Raw genomic sequence first — 22,184 nt, 5'->3', positions numbered from 1 at the left:
GCAAATCACTGTACTGGGTGCCTTGTATATATGTCATCTTATAGGCCAGATCTTTGTCACCCTTTCTCTAAATGTATGCTATTGACAAAAGTAAACTTACCAAGTTCTTCAATCAATTATTTTCTGTTAATATCTTGTTTGCCAGTAGAAATGAGCAGAATCCATCAAATTAATAATTCATCTTTTTTTTTTCCATTTTGAAGGAATCTTAATATTAAAGTTCCTACAGACGCCTTCTTGGTGATAGAACCTCAAATCTTGTCTTTAACCCATTTTTATTTTCCTTTTTGAAATGTCAAGCTGTGTATTAAACACATATGTGAAACGTGTCAGAAGAGGCAGAATTAATTACCGTACTGGTCCCTTTCCTCTGTGAAGTATGTAATAAATCTGAAACGTCATTTTATTATCCCATTTGTTTTTCTTTCTGTTTCTTTTGAAAAATCCACGAAAGTGATACAGAAGAGGAGGAAGATGATACCATCCACATGGGGAATGCCATCATGACATTTTATGCAGCTTTGATTGACCTGTTAGGACGCTGTGCTCCCGAAATGCATGTAAGTGCTGTGGGGTCCAAGAACAAAACTCCTGGCTTATTCCTCTTTGTTAAGACATCCATCACTGGCAAAACCCACAGAAGTATCCAAAACCAGCAATCTTCATGCTCCATTAAAAATAATCGCTGCAGCCTCGTTGCTGAACAAGTGTTTGTTTAGTTGGAAATATCTTCTTGGTTACAAAAATTAGTGAAGAGATTTCATTATGAGTCATTAATAGAATAGTCAGTTACTAATATATCTCTAAAACTCATATAAGCCTCCCCACACTTTAAGAAGGAAAGAACTTATTTTTCTTATACAGTGTCCTTTCCTGTTTTAGTGCATGCAGAAAGCACCACTCCTATCAAGGGTTGTTTCCTTGATATATAATATTTAGTCCTTTTGAAGGAGCTGCTACGTGCTGGCCACTGGTTTAAGGGAAAGTGGGGCTGGCAGCAGGTCAGGGGAAAGGAAAGAGCTATGTAGACCCTATTGATTAGTGTTTTCATAAATTTTTTGACCAAAAGGTAATTGAAGTTCATGGAACGATACTTACTTTTAACTCTGTAATACATTCTGCTATTTTCTACTTTATTCTAATCTATTCTGTTTTCTTCCATTATATTAATTTTAAAAATGCTAGCCAGGGTCCATAAAATTAGCTTCATGATCTGTTGATGGGAACAGCCAGAGTCTGAAGCACATTGACCAGTCCTGGGGAAGAAAGCAAATACACTTCTAACTGCTCTGAGTGTGAAACCAAAGTGACTGTTATAACACATCACGTTTCTCCCTACCCTTCGAATCTATGTCTTTTTTGGGGTGTGTGTAGGGGGAGTGGGGTTTGCTTGTTTGTTTTTGTCTCTTTCTCTCACACCCATAGGTTAAAACTTTCTTGCTTTCTGGATGTAGTCTTTTGTTGTGAACAGAGAGGAATCGCAGGATGGAGAAATATTAGAATGTTAGAAAACCTGGAGTTTGATTTTTTGTAACGACTTAACTTGCTGTCAATGAGAGTTTCATTATAGTAAATGGGAATAGACTATCAAAAATTTGTGTGCTGGAAGGTCATTGCAGAGAAAAAACTTTATGCTCACAATATTCATTCTTTTCCTGTTAAAGTGGAAGATCAAAGGAACCATGAGAGAAATTATGCTAATAAATAGAAGATTTTTGTTCTATTATATTAAAGGGAAAAACAACCAAGTGACTTAATAAGGGACTGACCTTGGCACTTCAGAAATTTATTCACCTTCAACAACCATTAATTGAGGACTTCCTAGGTGTCAGAAATTGTGCTTGTGTTTCACACTCTGTGGTGAAGGAACAGATGCGTTTCCTGGCTTTGGAAGCTTCCAGTCTGTTGCAGAGATGGGCTGAGATCCTTGACTATGTCAGGTCCACGATCTTCATGGATACTTCATTAGCTAGTGAAGGTCTAAAACACCTGTTAGGATCCATGTTCACCATTTTCCCCAACATTATAAACCCATCCTTGGGAGAAATCGGGGTAGAATATAGGTGGATATACAATTACATTTTTATCACAAAACAAAAAAGGTTAAACCAGCCTAAATATTAGTATATGTTCAGAACCTAAAGATAATAATTTTTCACTTAGTATTATTGCTCATGTTATGGATAGATATTTATATGTAATTTTGAGGGGTAAGCATTCACAGACTTATCAGTCTTAAAATACTTTAATACCCCAGAGAGGATAAAAATTATTATTCTAATGGATATACCTGTTGGCCTAGACTGCAGTATGTGACTCAGTGTGTGCTGAAGTCAATGAAAATTGTGTGGCAAGTAGATATCTGTCTGTAAGCCTGAAACAGCACTTTCTGAGAGAGTTTCAACTTTATTATTTATTTTTAATTGAAAATTTTTTAATTAAAGTATAATTGATGTACAATATTATATTAGTTTCAGGTGTACAACATAGTAATTCAGTATTGTTATAGGTTATACCCTGTTTAAAGTTATTATAAAATATTGGCTGTATTCCCTGTGCTGTACAATATAACCTTGTATCTTATTTATTTATACATAATAGCTTATAGCTCTTCATTCCCTACCCGTCTTGCCCTTCCCCCCTTCCCTCTCCCCATTTGTATCCACCAGTTTGTTTTCTGTAACTGTGAGTCTGTTTCTGTTTTGTTATATTGGTTCATTTGTTTTATCTTTTAGATTCCACTTGTAGTGATCATGTACAGTGTTTGTATTTCTCTGTCTGACTTATTTCACTACGGATAATGCCCTCCAGTTCTACCCATTTTGTTGCACATGGCAAAATTTCATTCTTTTTTATGGCTGAGTAGTAGTCTGTTGTGTGTGTGTCTATCTATCCATATCTATATAGATATAGATATGGATAGGTAGACATACACACCACATCTTTATCCATTCTTCTGTTGATGGACACTTAGGGTGCTATATCTAGGCAATTCTGTTATGAACATTTGGGTACATATATGTTTTTGAATTGGTGTTTCTGTTTTCTTTGGATATATACCCAGGAGTGGAATTGTTGAATCATAGAGTGGTTCTGTTATTAAAGAGGTCTAACTTTATATATATATATATAAAATTAACAGAAAATTATTTTAGACTTGGATTCCCATTCTTCCAATTTTCTAGATAGAATTAGAACACTGATTTCACAAAGTTATTCTTTGTTCCTTTATTTTTCTGCCTGTAGTTGATTCATGCTGCTAAGGGAGAAGCCATCAGAATCAGGTCTATTTTGAGATCCCTGATTCCACTGGGAGATTTGGTGGGAGTAATCAACATTGCTTTTCAGATGCCAACGATAGCCAAAGGTAAGGTGAATTTCCATTCTTTGTAATTCAGTAGGACGTGGATGGTGTGATGTTTTCAATAAGATCATCAGTGCCCATGGTTTCTTTCCCTGCAGCATAGTTACACTACATAAGTTTCTTTTAAAAAATGAACTACATCTGTATCATTCTTCTAGATTCCACATATATGTGTTAATATACAATATTTGTTTTTCTCTTTACGACTTCACTCTGTACGACAGACTCTAGAGCCATCCACATCTCTACAAATGACCCAATTTCATTCCTTTTTATGGCTGAGTAATATTCCACTGTATATATGTTAACGCATATATGTGAAATCTAGAAAAATGATACAGATGAACCAGTTTGCAGGGAAGGAATAGAGATGCAGATGTAGAAAACGGATGTGTGGACATAGAGGGATGAATTGGGAGATTTGGATTGACATATATACACTACCATGTGTAAAATAGATAGCTAGTGGAAACGTGCTGTATAGCACAGGGAGATCAGCTTGGTGCTCTGTGGTGACCTAGAGTGGTGGGATGGAGGGGTGGTGTGAGGGAGGTCCAAGAGGGAGGGAGTATATGTATACATATAGGTGATTAGCTTCATCATACAGCAGAAACTAACACAACATTGTAAAGCAACTATACCCCAATTAAAAAAAAAAATATATATATATATATATATATATATATATATATATATTTTTTTTTTTTTTTTTTTTTTTTTTTTTTTTTTTTCTGTACGTGGGCCTCTCACTGCTGTGGCCTCTCCCTTTGCGTAGCACAGGCTCCAGACGCGCAGGCTCAGCGGCCATGGCTTATGGGCCCAGCCGCTCCGCGGCATGTGGGATCTTCCTGGACGGGGACACAAACCCACGTACCCTGCATTGGCAGGCCGACTCTCAACCACTGCACCACCAGGGAAGCCCCCCAAAAATATATTTTTTGTAAAATATTTTCTACATGCATTGTTTTTAAACAGCTCTGTTTCCACAGAGATTTTAATTCTTTTTCAGGTGACATTTCTGTTTCCAGAAAAGGGAAATAAGCATCTCAACTGTTTCATCTAATGTCTCTCCTAGAGTTCTTTGGTCCCCTATTCTCTTTCTTGACAGCAACACCTTAATTTACTCTTTTTGTTAGTTTTCGTGGTCACTTTCTTATAATACATTTTTTCTGAAACAATGGTCATAGGTTTTGACTTAGTGATTTAAAAATTGCCAGTGTGTTGAAAGAAGTGCTCTTTTCAAGACAGAGAACATTTTGGAAAGATTTGTTTCTCCCCATTTTAACTCAACGTTTATTGTTCTTTTACAACATGCCATTTTTAGTTTAGAACTGCTTGTGATTAGTTTTCCAGTGTTATCTCAAAAGCACGTAAAATAAAGTCAACAGACTCTCCATGTAAACGCCCAGAAGCTGTGATTCCTTACAGCCCTGCTTGCGTTAGGTTGGGAGGAGATGGGAAGGCCCAGCTCAGGAAGGATGGAGTGACGAGCTGATGCTTTACTGTGGAGGTGGTGATAGGGTCCTGATTCTCCCCCATGCTGAGCCCCTGCACTAGCCTAGACTACAACAGAAATGGCACATGGCCTGGGCCCAAGGCCTAATTCCCTGTTGGTAATTCACTCTCTGCCTCCCATTAAAAAAAAAATTTAAGTAGTTACTGAAGGCACCTAAAAGATATGTTAGGTCCCAAATTATACTTTATTCTCCCTTCTTCCAATGGCAGTTTTGCTCTGTTTTCCAGACTTTATTGGATATTGTTACTTATATCATTTTTATACAAACTTCTGATTTTAGAACAAAAGCACAATTAGATAGGAAGTACACGTGATGACCCTTTTCTTTTCATGAATTATGTCCAGAGAAGATTAGCTGTCAATGCCTCAAGTCTAGAATGAGGGGACCACTGTGTAATGGCAAGTGGTCTACCCTACTTTCCGGCCGTAGTGTTAGGAAGTAAAGTTTCGTGTTTGCTAACCTTACGTGCCCGCATCTTCCGGTGACACAAACAGCCATGATAACTGAATACTCATTCTAAATTTAGGGAAAGCTGGACCTTAAAAACTGTCCCCTAGCTTTTTGTCTTCCCCACTTTAGGCAGTTTCTTTTTCTTGTGTATAAACAGACTCTCCTCGTTTACATTCTTTTCATCTTACTTCTAACTCGCGTTCATTTACTTAACTAAAATATCTTGTCTTTCTCCTACGTTTTGAACCACAAAATTGATACTCTCAGGAAAAAAGATAAGAATAATACCAGTGACACACAGATTAGGGAATAAAGAAATGCTAGCCTTTATGGTTAAAATCAGTAATAACAAAGAACCAAAAACAAGGACTCCAGAATTGCCCCAAAAGTCTCAATATACCTCCTTTTCCTCCAGTTATCTGTCTTTACTAGCCTTTAAGATTTTCCAAGTTAGTTTCTTTCCTGTCCTATTTAGTTGGGTTATAGTAACATTATGACTTTTTTGACATAAATATGCAGTATGTTGTCTACCTTAGGATTTAAAGGATTTTTGGTGAACTATCACAGCCACACTGAAAGCTAACTTTTAAAACACCATCTACTGGCCATTGTTAAATTGATGCTTTTTTTTTTTTTAAACTTCTTTCTTTTTATGGAGAATGTAGACAGAAACTTGTAGGTTTTCGTTTTGCTGTGGTATGTATTAAATCAACTTTAAAAACTCAAACCTCAATATTTCTTCTTCGGTTTCAATGACAAGTCATTTGGTTCTTTGAGCATCACCAGCTATTGTTGATAATTCCTATTATATGTTCTGTATTTAGTATGTGAAGTTTGTCTCTAAACATTAGTACCCTGCCCCTCAGCATTAGCTAAGGCCTTTCTCATACATTTTTTTCCTAGTCCATGAGTTTAATTTTTAATTTTTATTTTGTATTGGAGTATAGTTGATTTATAATGTTGTGTTAGTTTCAAGTGTACAGCAAAGTGAATCAGTTATACATATACATATATCTGTTCTTTTTGAGATTCTTTTTCCAATTAGGTTATTACAGAGTATTGAGTAGAGTTCCCTGTGCTATACAGTAGGTCCTTGTTGATTATCTATTTTATATATAGTAGTGTGTATATGTCAGTGCCAACCTCCTAATTTATCCCTCCCTCCACCACCTTTCCCCTTTGGTAAACATAGGTTTGTTTTCAAAGTCTGTGAGTCTGTTTTCTGTTTTGTAAATAAGTTCATTTTTTTTTTTTTTTTTTTTTTTTTTTTTTCGGTACGCGGGCCTCTCACTCTTGTGGCCTCTCCCGTTGCGGAGCACAGGCTCCGATCACGCAGGCTCAGCGGGCATGGCTCACGGGCCCAGCCGCTCTGCGGCATGTGGGATCCTCCCGGACCGGGGCACGAACCCGTGTCCCCTGCATCGGCAGGCGGACTCTCAACCACTGCGCCACCAGGGAAGCCCCATTTGTATCATTTTTTAGATTCCACATATAAGTGAAATCATATGATATTTGTCTTTGTCTAACTTACTTCACTTAGTATGATCATCTCTAGGTCCATCCATGTTGCTGCAAATGACATTATTTCGTTCTTTTTTATGGCTGCCTAATATTCCATTGTATATATGTACCACATCTTTGTCCATTCCTCTGTTGATGGACCTTTAGTTTGCTTTAGTTTGTCTTGGCTATTGTAAATAGTGCTGCGCTGAACACAGGGGTGCGTGTATCTTTTCGAATTATGGTTTTCTCTGGATATATGCCCAGGAGAGGGATTGCTGGATCATACGGTAGCTCTATTTTTAGTTTTTTAAGGAACCTCTATACTGTTCTCCATAGTGGCTGCACCAATTTGCATTCCCCCGAACAGTGTAGCAGAGTTCCCTTTTCTCCACAACTCTCCAGCATTTGTTGTTTGTAGACTTTTCGATGAGGGCCATTCTGATGGGTCTCATATATTTTTATTATACTTATCCTGGAACTAGAGGGTACCCCAAAATGATAATGAAAGAAGTTGGAGTTTAGAAAAATTAAGGAGCAAGTACCTAATCTCAAAAGTAGATATTCTTTTCCTGCAGCTCTTGGTCCAGACAGGTTTGGGCAGATTGTCTGAGGTAGTAATTTTAGGTGGATGAATAATGCAGGCAGCACAGGGTAAAGCCAGTGCAGCTGGCCCTCCTTGTGCCAGTTCATTCTCCAGGAGTCTGCGAGGAGGCAGTTCATCAGCTGTATTGTGCCCGGTGTGTATGAGGAGATAGAGAACATAAAGCAGCAGCCAATCCATGAGTCTTCATTCCCAGGCAGCTGGAGTTGTAGCATTCCTTAAAATGAATGTCCACCTGAATGAGTGTTTAAAAAACAAATCTTATTTCAAGATCAGTGAGTTGCTTATCATTTCCTTAGGCACAGCTTTCTGTTCGAAGAATAGAATCCTATAACTATAAACTACCTATATTGTGATTTTTTTTAGGAGAATGGAACTGGAATTTCATGTAGGTTTTTTTTTTTTTTTTTTTTTTTTTTTTTTTTTTGTGGTACACGGGCCTCTCACTGTTGTGGCCTCTCCCGTTGCGGAGCACAGGGTCCGGACGCACAGGCTCAGCGGCCATGGCTCACGGGCCCAGCCACTCCGCGGCATGTGGGATCTGCCCGGACCGGGGCACGAACCCGTGTCCCCTGCATTGGCAGGCGGATTCTCAACCACTGCGCCACCAGGGAAGCCCCTCATGTAGATTTTTAATCAAAAATTAGAGCATGCTGATTTAACCTAAGGATTAAATTACCTCAGGTTGGATTTTAAATCCAGTTTTACTTAGTTTAAATCTAACTTTGCCAGTGACTAGATGTGCAATTTTGGACAAGTTATTTAACTTCCCTAAAAGTCGGCTTTTATCTTGTGTTAAAGGAAGATAATAATACCACCTTCATAGTGCACATGGGAAGATTGTATGAAAGTGTGTCTGGAACATTCCTAACATAATACCTGACAACAGCACAAATGACAAGCACTGTTATTCTTATTATTGTAATTACAGGAAGGGGAAGGTATTAGGTGTATTAGTTATTAATTATAAGGAATGGAAGTGATTTGGTATTAGTCTTCAGTCTAATTTCCTTTAAAACATTGTTATTTGTTCATTTTCATGATTCAAATATCAAATTCATTCATCGACTGTGAATGAAAACAAAAACGTTGTGACTGTATTGTTTCAGGATGGGTATGGTCATGTATCATCTTTCCCTGGATCCTTCATTCTCCAACATTGCATCAGTAATAAAGATTCTGTGATAGTATTTGCAGAGTCTTATAGTGTGTGGTCAGCAGCAATGTGGCATAATTATCACATGGTGAAACAGAAAACAAGTATGTTCTCCAGTATTTTCAATGGGCACATAATTCCCTAATTCTTCATATCAGTGATCCCCTCTATGAATCTACAGACTTACACTAAGGAGTTCACTCCTCTATATAGGCATCAAGCATTGACTGTTGATAGAGAAAATAATATGTCTCTCAGATATGTTTTAAATGTTATTAAATGCTATTATGATTAATGAAACATCTTTCATTTGAAAGTCAGGCTGGTTCCTGGAGTTTTGTTCATTATTCTGTAATTGTCTAAGCCATAAATATGTAAATGATATAAATGTACCATGATTATCACATAGGGTACATGAACTTTATTAATGTTTTATTAAGTCTTCAGGAGGTCCTTGTATTGAAAAGAATGCAAACCTTGCCTTACACTTTAGCTTTATGATATTTACTCTTAGTTTTACAGTTTGGAATTTGGGTGCCATTTTGTTTCCTTCTCGGTATCTGGCCTAATGCTCTGTCCTAATCATATACACAGTTAACAAATGGATGCCCAAATAACACTTAAATGACCATGGATTTACATTGCACTGGCATATTGCCTCAGCTAAGTCCCAGCCCTTGCTTGAGGGTAGTAGAGAAACAGAAAACCATTCACCAGATAACTTTATTTAAAACACCAGAAGGCTGGAAAGTAGCCATTTGTAATCTATTTCATTAATAACAGTGTGTCACCTTCTCTTTTTTAGATGGGAATGTGGTGGAGCCTGACATGTCTGCGGGGTTTTGCCCAGATCACAAGGCAGCCATGGTTTTGTTCCTTGACAGGGTCTATGGAATTGAGGTTCAAGATTTCCTCCTCCATCTTCTCGAGGTTGGCTTTCTGCCAGATCTGCGGGCTGCTGCTTCTTTAGATACGGTAATGATCTGAACAAATGACTTCTGCAACTTTTAACTCTTCAGTCTCTGCCATGTGATATTCTTTCATAGATATATTCATTCATTCATTGTCACCAAATGGTTATTGAGTGCCTGTTATATTTTTAGGCAAGCATAGGGTAAACAGAAAACAAAATAGACTATATCCTCAAGGAATTCATTGAATAGTGGAGAAAGTGGACAACCTGAAGAGTAAGATAAGAATTCTGATCAGGTGCAATGGAAGACAAGAGAAAATGTACATAACCCTAATTTGGGAGGTCACAGTGGCTCCTGTTCACTTTGAAGTCAACATAAATAATCATCCATCTCAACAAAAGCAGTTAAAGTATTGAGAAGGTTTAGTGGACATTGTTGAGTCATGCCAATTACAGTATCATCCTGGTGCCTTCATTTATTAATGTACATATAGGCTCAAATCTGTCCTGTGAATCCAGTGGCCAGTATTGAGAATCTGCCGTTATCAGATTATCTACCATTTGAAACATTGTAAAATAAGCTGAAACTCTAAATGTTATTCTAGTAGCTATAATAATACCTCTTTATAATACCTCTATAATAATAATACCTCTTTTTATTCTCAATTAAATGAGTCTTTGATATCAGAGGAAATCAGATCTTGAGTTGTCAATAGTGAAAGCTGTGAGAGGAGAATCACAAAAATGAAACTGAATATTTTTGTTCTTTTTTGGTTGTGTTCATGTGAAATTCTGAACCTAAGCAGTATAGTTGATAACATGGTAGGACAATCAGCCTTTGCTTATTGAGGCCGGCGGACATGAACAGAAATATAATTAATACTCATACATAGAATTCAGAAAGAATTTATGTATTTGAGATCTACTGTGAGAATAAACTCCTTTCTCTTACCTCTCCTAGTAAAGGGAAGCACTCACATTCTTTGATATCATTAGTGTCTTTATCTTTCATCCATCCTACCGATATTTTATTTTATTAAAAATTTTTTTAAAATTTATTTATTTATTTTTGGCTGCATTGGGTCTTCGTTGCTGTGCGCGGGCTTTCTCTAGTTGTGGTGGGCGGGGGCAGCTCTTCGTTGTGGTGCGTGGGCTTCTCATTGTGGTGTCTTCTCTTGTTGCAGAGCACGGGCTACAGGCTCAGGGGCTTCACTAGTTGTGGCATACAGGCTTAGTTGCTCCACGGCATGTGGGATCTTCCTGGACCAGGGCTCGAACCCGTTTTCCCCTGCGTCGGCAGGCGGATTCTTAACCACTGCGCCACCAGGGAAGCCCCCAATATTTTATTTTAGAACATGAAACTCTGGGGATTTTTGAAGAAATAGATATTACTTCATTCATTTTTATCTATTTATGAGCAATTGAAAATTGATTGTTTTTAGTGATAAAAAAGCATACAAACCACAGGTAAATCTGTAACAGAGGAATCCATTTCCGTATTACGTACTTTTGTCATTTTCTAGGTAATGAAAGTACACGTCAACTCGTGGGTCCCTTTGAAAGTTGTCTCCTGCCCAACACAAATGACTGTCTCCTCTCCGATTCCTTTCTAGGCTGCTTTGAGCGCTACAGACATGGCCCTGGCCCTCAATCGGTACCTTTGCACGGCCGTGTTGCCTTTGTTAACAAGATGTGCTCCTCTTTTTGCTGGCACTGAGCACCATGCGTCCCTCATTGACTCATTGCTTCACACCGTGTACAGACTTTCTAAGGGCTGCTCACTTACCAAAGCTCAACGAGATGCCATAGAAGTGTGTTTACTTTCTATTTGTGGGTAAGTGGGCAATGAAGTCTATACCAAGTTTCTTCTTTAAGAAAGAGAATTTAGTCTCTGGCTCTTGACAGATTGTTCTGAATGTTGTCAACAATTTCTGGACCATAAAATTAATTCATTTTATGTGCTGGGGTATGAGCCTTAACCAGAGTTCCCTTGCTCCTGATCAAGTTCAGGAGTGTTCCTCCAAGACTGTCTCGGTATCTAGCCATTGGATTCAGTGTTGGACCAATGATGCTATTCTGGATGTTGGCGTGTGAGGTGTCGCCGGCCACGTTAGTGTAATATTAATAGATTCTCCCCTTTTCACTGTGTGATGGTTTTAACTCCTCTTCCAGAAGAGAAGAGAAAACAGAGACTTATTAAAGATAAAAAATATATGTAGTATCATATTAAAGTATGACCTATTGTGACAGTGATGAAGACAGACTATTTCCTCCAGCCTGGAAAGCCGCTTCCTATAGATAGACGTGTTTGAAGGTCTTACTCTGAAAACCAGAAGCATATCTTCTCCTTTTGAGGTTCTGACAGTCAAAAGTGACAATTTCTCAGGCCTCTAGCAAGGGTAATGGTTTCTTTCTGATGGACAGGAGCTCTTGGAGGTGAAAGCTTGCAGCCTGCCCAGTACATTGGTAAAGGAAAGGTTTTCAGTCATAGTGGAACGAGCATATGGGTGTAGGAGCCAGATGGGACTGAGGGAGGTGAAAAAAAAGAAAAAGAAAAAAGGAGATGAGTTCATAATCTAATTTTAGTTCCCTGACCCCAAAATTCTGTGAAATGGAATCAAAATACCTATCTCACTGATTTTTTTCTAAATATTACAAGAGATGAAGCACTCAGGATTGCCGACACAGTAAATGGTCACTGTGTGTTAGTTTTCTTTCCCTTTCTCCTCTGGCAAAATTTCGGTCTCAGTCTTTTTCTCTTCCTCTTGCTCCTACACCCCCTCCTCTTTCTGCTTCTGATCTAGTCATTGAAGACCCTTCCCACTCACTGGAGTGAGGGAAGAAGCATTTACTGAATTAGTAGCAACAGTGGGGTCTGCAGTTGTGGGTGGTAGGAAGGGAAGGGGCAGAAGGGAAACATCTCCTGCAGCAAATAAGGGTTGGTCTTCAGGTCAGGGAGCTAGAGATGAGTTGGAAATGTAACTTTTTACAAAAGTATGTAACTATTGGTTAATCTTTGGATTAACATCATCTGAAGAGAGGTGTAGGTTCCGTTTCTTGGCTTGTGTAATCTAGTCTAGTGAATTATCTACTTAGTTTAGACATTATTAAATGTTCATTATTAAAATTAGCTTTGTTCCACCAGCCAATTGAGACCTTCTATGATGCAGCACTTACTCAGAAGATTAGTATTTGATGTCCCATTATTAAATGAACATGCAAAGATGCCTCTTAAGGTAAGTACAGGAAGTGTTTGTAGTTATTTGATTACTGGGTCCTCTGGCTTTGTTTCCTATTACAATATGTGTATCTCTCAGATACATCATGTTTGACCTTTGATGCTGGAAAATTTCTTCCAGTTATTGAAATGGGCATGTAAGTTATAGATATGTGTACCTCAACCTAAAATAAACAAGTGATAAAAGACCAGAGAAATCCTAAGATTGGTTTACTGTAAATCAATGGAAGTAGAAATCAACGGAAAGAGAATGGGCCACAAGAAAAAGATGAGCCAAGATATTCTTAGGCTGGAAAACATGGTAATAGGCCTGGCCTAAAGTATTAGCAACCTCAGGCATAAAGAATAGATTTTAAAAACAACATTTTCTAAGTTGGTAATCAAATGACAGTTTCCAAGTATCATTTCGTAAGGATCAAATATAATCTTTATGTATATGCAGTTACAGTTTGTCACAGAGTAAAGTCCCTGATATTTTTGCTTCCCAGCTTTAGTATTCTGTTCGTGAATGATCAAGTCTCATTCTGTTTTATTGACTTGGGAATATTTTCCTGTCATGTAATATACCAATCCTGGCTCAACAATTAAGGTATTAGGTGTGTACCAATGTGTGATCTAGTGGCATGGTCTGTGCGTGGAGTTCATTGTCCTGTAGTGGACTTTTTATAGGTGGCCATTCTGCTCTGCCACCTGGTAAACATCATTTCTTCCTCATGGCCACCCAGTAATTGTGCTGTGAAAAGAGGTTTAAGATAAAAATAAGCTGCTATTCTTTTCAGCTGCTCTTACACTAAACACACCTGGATACTTAACAAAAACAATCTCTCTCTACAAAAAGTGATTTTGGTTTAATAAATCTAGAGAAATTGATGAATTATGTAAAGTAAGTTATATCCTTGCTGAAAATCCTGGTTTTTTTACAGTTTTTATCATTTGCTTGTCATGCAAAATTTTCTTGATACAAATGAGCTGGAAAATACCTGAAAAAAGATACAGTATCACTTTATGTGATAAAACTCTTTTGCATTATAGATATTTGCCCGTTACTCTAAGCAAATTAGATCTCAGTATTTCATCATTTGAGATTCCTAAATTGTGTGTGTGTGTGTGTGTGTGTGTGTGTGTGTGTGTGTGTGTGTGTGTGTGTGTGAGATTCGTAACTGTGAGGGAGACCAAACGAGAAGAAATATTTATACAGTAAGAGACCTAGTTAGCTTTAATAAGAGTAACGCTCAATTTACTTTCCTCCTTAGCTATAGGAAAGAGGGTCCAAAACTTTACAGTTTATTCAAAAATAATTCTATTTTAATTACTATTAATAATAATTTTATTAATTTGGCAAATAGTTGTGAACATTTTTCAGTTTATATATCCAGAGTAATGATCCAAAGAGCTACCGAATAATTGAAAAATTCCATCCATGTCTTTGAACTTCCAGTTTAGTCCCACAAAATATTGGTAGGTTAAAAACTTAAGAAGGAACATAGACCCTCAATAAGAAAATAAATTACATCCAAAACCACCAAAGAGAACTACAGATAAAGAAATTACAGAAGTAGGGCAGTTTGGGGAGTTTACTTAGAGATGTCCGTTCTGAAGCAAATCGTAAAGTGTAATGATTCAGGGTAGGTAGAGAGGAAGCACAAGTATTCAGAGGTATTGTCCCTTGAGGATGCACATTTTAGGTGCTGTATCCTCTGGGTCAGTGTGTCATCATTCCCTTTGTTACATGCATGGATTCCAGGATAACAAGTCATAAAATTATAAGTAAATTATAGCAACTAAAGTAGAACTCAGGGGTACACAGATAACCAAACAACCTCCTAAAGAATTCTGTTCAAGATAATTTGTGAAATTGGTCATTTGGTCTAAGTCCTGTGCTCAGCATTAAATTTAAGGAGACATCCTATATAAGATCATAGTATTCTCCAAAAGAATTCATATGGGATTGAGCAGTTCCATATCAGTTGGCCTTACTACATGGCATTAGAATGCCATTTGGGAGGAAATGGAAAATATATACCTCAATGCTCTTAGAATTGTTTTCCCACCTAGCTGCTGACAAATCATTATGAAAGATGCTGGAAATACTACTGCCTTCCTGGAGGGTGGGGAAACTTTGGAGCTGCCTCAGAAGAAGAACTTCATTTATCAAGAAAGTTGTTCTGGGGCATTTTTGATGCCCTGTCTCAAAAGGTAACTGCGGTTTTATTTGTATGAGAAAACAACTGAAAAGCCATAGGATCTTGGTAAGATAGTATTCCTAGTAGAATAGTGGAATGGTCTTTGCTCATCAAGACTTGACATAAAAAAAAAAAAAAAAGACGACATAGTTTCATTTTTTTCTCTTCATTTATAACAAATGTTGAGAATGCAATTTATATTAACTTTTCATAATCATGATGGTAACATGTTCCTTATGATCATAACATTTTTTGACTTTAAAATGGCTAAGCATTTTAGGAAATTATGCACATGAGTTGATCAGTTTCTGGTACATTTGGACTTCTTTGGACTCAAACCCTCCCTAGGCAGTCACCTCCCCAATCTTATAAAGCCTGAAAAAATCCTGTCAAATATAAAAATAGTAAATATTAAATCTCATAAAATTATAATATTCCAGTGGCCTTACTGACTTTTCCCACTTTGCTGCTGTGGAGGTTTAAGTACTCAGTGCTTTATGTATGTGACATTCCATTATAGTTGCCATATTTATAATGAATAGTTCATATACTTTCAGAAGACTGGAGTGTATTATTTCAGAGAAAATCAGAACAACATGCTTCGTATGCTTATGCTTAAATTATTAATCGAAATCAGTTTGAATTCCCAAAGAGAAATTCTCAGATGACTGGAATAGTAATAACCAAGAGTTTACTGCATAATAAGGGACGTTTATCTGTGATTACATTTGGTAGCTACAACTCAATGCTTTTCTTGCTGAATTGCCTTGGGTAAAACCCGGAGCATTTTTGAAATAATATGTAGAAGGTATTTTGAGAAGAATTTACAGCTTTAATTTAAAATTGAACATTTAAAGTGAGATAACTTTTAAAATGGATAAACAACAGTGTCCTACTGTATAGCCCAGGGAACTGTATTCAATCTTCTGGGATAAAGCAAAATGGAAAAGAATATTTTTTAAAAAGAGAATGTCCAGATGTGTATAACTGAGTCACTTTGCTGTACAGCAGAGATTAATACATTATAAATCAACTACACTTCAATTTAAATTTTTTTAAATAATAAAGGAATTATTATTTTTGATTTTAAAAAATACAAATTTAACTACTTATGTAATTAATATACAAATACCTCTCCCCAGAAATTTTGATTATGCACATCTCCTATAGAATTTCTTTCTCAGTTCAGAATTTTATTTTTCATACCTTTGTAATGCAATACAGACCAGTTAAAACTCCTTACTCTCTGGAATGTTATACTTTGGGTATTTTTCATGTCTAGTCTTTATAATGTGGTGCAGCAATAGTCCTCATTGACTGAAATTATGTTTATGTTGTAAAGACACGTTATACATGTAGACTGTTCAGGTTCACTTCATTTCCGATTTTGGAGAACAAACGTTTAGAGAAGCAAAGATTTTATTCCTTTTATGCTGCACCTGCAGTACAAAGCTTCCGTCATCTCATCTTATGGGATGTCAGGCTATAGTTTCCATTTTCTAGAGAAAGAATCCTTTGGGGGGTTGAGCCAGCCCGAGGTCATTCAGATTTTCTCTTACAGCATCGTGTCAGCCGCAGGCATCGTGTTGACGGCTTTTGCTCGCTAGTAATGGAGTATTTATTTTCTGGTCCTCCGTCTCTTCCCAGAAATATGAAGCAGAACTTTTCAAACTGGCACTGCCTTGCCTGAGTGCAGTTGCGGGAGCTTTGCCTCCAGACTGCATGGAGTCCAATTATGTCAGTGTGATGGAAAAACAGTCGTCAATGGATTCTGAAGGGAACTTTAACCCCCAACCTGTTGATACCTCAAAGTATGGACTCTTTCTATTGCAGCAGATTTTTATTGTAAATGATGTGTGAAGTCTGAAATTGAATAAGGTACTAAAGTGAACTTTCTCTCATCCATGCCCCCTTTGAATTGGTATCCTTTTACTAGGGGTCCCTCTACTTGATGAAATGATAGTAGCAATAACAATGGTTATACAAATATCAGAAGTAGATAAGATGTACCTTCCAAGAGATATACTCTTAACATCATCAGGATTCTCTGTACATAACCACATGGCAATATCTGTAATAATGAGAATCAAGAAAGCATATCGGTTATATTTTTTAGTTGACATTCTACCCTAAATGTTTATTAATAATTGAAGCCAACTTCTGTTTAGCCTTTGATTCAGGGTGCTCCCAGCATGCAGTGCGAAAGCTCTTTCTGTGAGCTACGGGGCATCACTTCATCATCACTACATCTCAGCCAGCTCTAGGGTTAGCAGCTTATGTTCAGCCTCATAAAGCACAGCGTGAGAGGGAAGGGAATATCAAATGAGAATATTTCTGGAAAATTTAGCATGGATTGAGAATGCGGTGTGACAACCTTAACCACAGATAATATATTACTTATCATTATGAAAGCTCTTCCATGTACCTACTTGCGTAAATTGCTCTACGGAGAGGATGCTTGGGTGCGTCAGGTGTTTGGAGTCTCAGCATTTTTGTTGTTGTTACTGTCTTTAAGTAGGACCATGGTTTCCCATTTGCAGGGAGGCTGCTCTTCATGCTGCATTATCTTCCCCATTCCGTGGTGACTCAGCAAGATCAGTATTAGCAAAAGGTGGTCACTTGGTACTTACCATCCACAGCATCTGCATTTGCTTGGAAGTTCAGCTTTCAGGTCTCTGGGTGGCCCCTCAGCTGGTTTAGCTTCCATAACCAGATCCAAATTTCAAGCCCGGTGGTATGCCATTAGTTTGATAATGCCTTAAATTTGCATGTTTGGTATTTGATAACAGTCCTGTGAGAAAAGACTCTACCCCCCCCCAGTATTTGGCTTTTGTGATTGACCCTTTGTATCTCTTCTAAAGTAAGTAAACCAAAATATCACATGTTCACATTCCTACTTGGGTAAGTTTGTGGTTTGTTAACATACAATATAATCTAGGTTTTTAAAATAACATTAGAACAGTGTTATGGCTTTGGTGTTGATTAGTTAAATCCAACTAATGAATAAGTGTTGGGCATGTATATTAATTTACCTCGGCTAGCCCCTTTGGGGACCTCTTAACAGGCTAGGTTTGCATAGTGATATCAGTAATTTCTACATCTTTGTGATTTTTTTTACATATTGTTTTTTAAGTATGTGACTGTCATAAAGTTCAATTACTAACTGATAACACTGCTAGAAAAGAACAGTAAACCATCTCCTTATACTAGGTTTTACTTATAATTCTGTTCTCAAAGTTAATTGCATTCATAAGTTATTTTTTCCATTCATAGATATATTTGATAGTCCCAAGTCTTACATTCACCATCAGACTTGGTCTTCAATTGCATGGACCCCACATCTGTTCGAGGGATTAAATATTTATTTAAGCATGAAAGGAATCAAGAAGAAATGTTATCAAAATCATAAAGCATGAATTGGTTAATTACTTTTCCCTATAGTTCATATTAGTAACATCTAGAATTTATATATAGACCATTAACATTTAAAATTATTAACATATCACTAGTTGTATGCAAACAACTTAAAATTAATTTTACTACATTTAAAAATGGAACAAGTCAGATTTTAGCAGTCTTTTACGCATTTATAATTGTTGCCTAAGAGACTTAAGTCAAAAGGAGGAATAACTTCAAAGAACGAATGTGGGAGAAAAGTATGTCTTTAAGCTTGTTGAATTTAACTATATCTTCATTCAGGTTTAAAGAAAAAATTGGTATTATCTGTTGTCCTCTTCTTTGAATACATTTTAATTATTTTTATTTATACTATGTATAATTTTTATTGTATATAACTTACATTAAGACATGAAGTGTGACTCATTATAAGATGAGTGGATAGAACCTTATCTGCTTGACTTTTCTTATATTGTTCCTACCATATGGAAAAGTAATACCTTGTTAAACCGGTTTTTTAACAGTTATGCATCGAATGGGGTATAAGCAGTCATAAGCTGTGAGTAAATTATTAATATGATTCCCTGTAAGTGCTGTGAAAATCAAGCCTTTTTTTCTTTATTTTTCTCATAGTATTACAATTCCTGAGAAGTTGGAATACTTCATTAACAAATATGCAGAACATTCCCATGACAAGTGGTCAATGGACAAGGTAAAAGTCAGAATATCACATTCTAATTCAGTACTGAACGTACCTAATGAATGATCATGGCTCAGATATTTCTGACCATGACAATTTTCTACTTTCAAGTGAGAGCTTTAGATTAGGAAAGAACATTTAATTATGATTTGCTGACATAATATTTAGTCTAATAAATTACTTAGTTCTGCCAATGATGTACATATAATGCACATAAGAGTATGAATATTTGTGTTCATAAAAAGCACAGTGTTAAAAATTCAAAAAAATCTGTTAATTAAATCAAATATAGTTTCTAAACATACATTTTTGTGAGAGTAAAAAGTAGTAATAAGATGCAAAATATTATATGTAGGATGGATAAACAAGGTCCTATTGTATAGCACAGGGAACTATATTCAATATCCTGTGATAAACCATAATGGAAAAGAATGTGAAAAAGAATTATATATATATATTATATATATATATATAATATATATATGTGTGTGTGTGTGTATAACTGAATCACTCTGCTGTACAGCAGAAATTAACACAACTATACTTCAAAAATTTTTTTTAAAAACTATCATTAAGGTCTTCAGTAAGAAATAGTGGCTCTAGGTCCAGACATCTTTTAAGGGAACTTTAGCTTTATGTATAATTTTATATTAGATAAAATCTTGAAAATTATTAAGCAGAATTTAGTGATTATTTACACCTTCTACTCTTCTGTTGTATTTCTTATCTCTAAGTAGATCTGCAGTTCACTTATGAGGCAAGATGGCATGTTTTATTTGCATTGTCAAGAAAAGATAACTTGAATGAGATAACTAAAGCAGTCGCAAACCGTGACATAAGTCCTACATATATATTATGAGATTTTTCTGGAGGAAAAATATGGTAACATTTAAGTTAAGCCTAGTTAAACTTAGAGAAGATGGTTAAAATAGCTTTGTCAGAGAAATTAAGTTGAGATGAAGCAGGAATCTAAAATAAGCATGTACTGATTTGGCGAAGTGAAAATCAAAGAGCGAAGGTTCCAAGGGTTGCTTGTGTTATGTGCCAACTCAGTATCATCCTATTAAACTTTTTTCTTTAGTTTATTTATTTTAATTTATTTGTTTTTGGCTGTGTTGGGTCTTCGTTGCTGCACGTGGGCTTCTCATTGCGGTGGCTTCTCTTGTTGTGGAGCACGGGTTCTAGGCGCGCAGGCTTCAGTAGTTGTGGCACGTGGGCTCTAGAGCGCAGGTTCAGTACTTGTGGCGCACGGGCTTTGTTGCTCTGTGGCATGTGGAATCTTCCCGGACCAGGGCTCGAACCCATGTCCCCTGCACTGGCAGGCCGGTTCTTCACCACTGCGCCACCAGGGAAGCCCCACCCTATTAAACTTGATATTAAGTTTCAATCCTTGGCTCAGCCAACCAGTCCCTCCTTCCAAGAAACCCCCTTTTTGTTTTGTTAAGTGTATGGCTCTTTCTCTGTTCAGTAACTTAATCAATTTACTAGGTAAGTCAGTAAGAGTGAAGTGTCTGTCGTCTCTAAAGACTGAGTTGGTGGGGTGGTGATGGAGAGGATATTTACAGGAAGGCAGTCTTGATCTATTTCAGCCTAGTTACCCGGATTCCATAGACATAAATGAAATGATATAGGGAAACAGTGAATGCACCAAATTGTATGGGCAAAATCACATGGAACAAATGTGTTGAGAGGTCATTGGACAAAGGAGTGGGCAAAACAAGTAGCATTATTCAGGGAGCCTTCCAAATAAGCCAGCTGCTCCAGTTTTCCTGTTTAAAATTAGTGTTTCACACTTATTCGTCACACAGGTTGGGGTCCCAAGATGGGTCAAAATGAATATCATAGGGGTCATGCAACCTTTAGCCTCCTCCTAGGGGAGGGCTATTGACATAATCACACACCTGTCTAAGGAAGACTGGATGCTTTTAATCTCTGGATAAAAAGATTTGTTCCAAGTGGTTACTCAAAATAATATTGACTACAATGAAAGTCTTTATTATTGACTTATGCTGGATAAAGTTCAAACCTTAATCCTTATCTTGGTTCATTTTAGATTTATTTTATCAAGTACACACTTAAACACATGCACACCTACACTCTCTAAAATTAAAGCATGTAAAACAATTTTGATTTTTTTTTTTAGTTGGCAAATGGATGGATCTATGGAGAAATATATTCAGACTCGTCTAAAGTTCAGCCATTAATGAAGCCATATAAACTATTATCTGAAAAGGTGATGTGTTTATTTTTTAAATTTATATGGTTTTAATTTGGGGGGGAAGTTTTCTTTTCTTCGTTATGTAAATTTCTTACTAACGTGTCTATTTTATATATACTATTTTTACCTTTTCTCAAAGGTCCCATTTTTTATCTATTGTTTTTTTCTCTGTAGTACCATTTTCTGTCAGTATTTCATTGGTTTTTCTCTTCTCTACTTAATATTTTTGTTTCTTTTTTATTTTTATTCCTCTCCTATATTTTTAAGACTTTAGAAGATATTCTTTTCATTCTTAAGAGTTTTTTGAGAAGGGATAATGAAGTAATATATTGTAATGTGCTTATTATTTATGTTTTCATATATTTCACTTCTTTGAGGGGAAAGCAGTATCTTGAAAAATGAAGTGAAAAGGATTTTCTAGCTTGGTGCTTACAGAGGAAGTTACTTCTCTGTTCATTCGGACGGTAGAAATGGCTTCAAGCACATGTCATATAATCTGGCACTTCTTCCTAATTGTGTTTCTCCTTTCTAGTTTCTGTCTGAAGTATCAGAATCTGGGAAACTAAAGGAAATTAGCCTCATGCAATATAATAAGATAGGATCCCTCTTAGCAGCATTAGTCAAACAGGTCTCAGCTCACACTCTGCTCTTCAGAATTTTTACTTTCCTTTTTAATTTTTAAATAAACAATGCCAATCAAAATTTTAGGTGAAGACAGAGTATTTCAGAACAAAGCATTAAATATTGTAAATTTTTGTTTAGGTTCATAATACCCCACCCTCTTTCTGATTTTTTTCTAGGAAAAAGAAATTTATCGCTGGCCAATCAAAGAATCCTTAAAAACTATGCTGGCCTGGGGGTGGAGAATTGAAAGAACACGAGAGGGAGACAGCATGGCCCTTTATAACCGGACTCGTCGTATTTCCCAGACAAGCCAGGTAAGAA

General features: G+C 36.6%; 1 protein-coding gene across 7 annotated transcripts in view; it reads left to right on the top strand.

The window, feature by feature from the left end:
* Nucleotides 1-22,184, top strand: part of RYR2 (ryanodine receptor 2) — a 746,950-nt gene that overhangs the window by 547,717 nt on the left and 177,049 nt on the right. For all 7 annotated transcript variants that reach the window (XM_067025663.1, XM_067025662.1, XM_067025661.1 and 4 more), the window contains 10 exons: nt 455-560; nt 3,247-3,367; nt 9,397-9,566; nt 11,118-11,338; nt 12,650-12,740; nt 14,798-14,938; nt 16,573-16,736; nt 18,955-19,033; nt 21,165-21,254; nt 22,040-22,177. In XM_067025663.1, the coding sequence (XP_066881764.1) occupies nt 455-560; nt 3,247-3,367; nt 9,397-9,566; nt 11,118-11,338; nt 12,650-12,740; nt 14,798-14,938; nt 16,573-16,736; nt 18,955-19,033; nt 21,165-21,254; nt 22,040-22,177 (1,321 nt within the window). The remainder of the gene's footprint in view (nt 1-454; nt 561-3,246; nt 3,368-9,396; nt 9,567-11,117; nt 11,339-12,649; nt 12,741-14,797; nt 14,939-16,572; nt 16,737-18,954; nt 19,034-21,164; nt 21,255-22,039; nt 22,178-22,184) is intronic.

Source organism: Kogia breviceps, chromosome 2 (assembly GCF_026419965.1).
Source record: "Kogia breviceps isolate mKogBre1 chromosome 2, mKogBre1 haplotype 1, whole genome shotgun sequence".
Lineage (NCBI taxonomy): Eukaryota > Metazoa > Chordata > Mammalia > Artiodactyla > Physeteridae > Kogia > Kogia breviceps.
The sequence above is the reverse complement of the archived record's forward strand: the minus strand, read 5'-3'. Positions and strand labels throughout refer to the sequence as shown.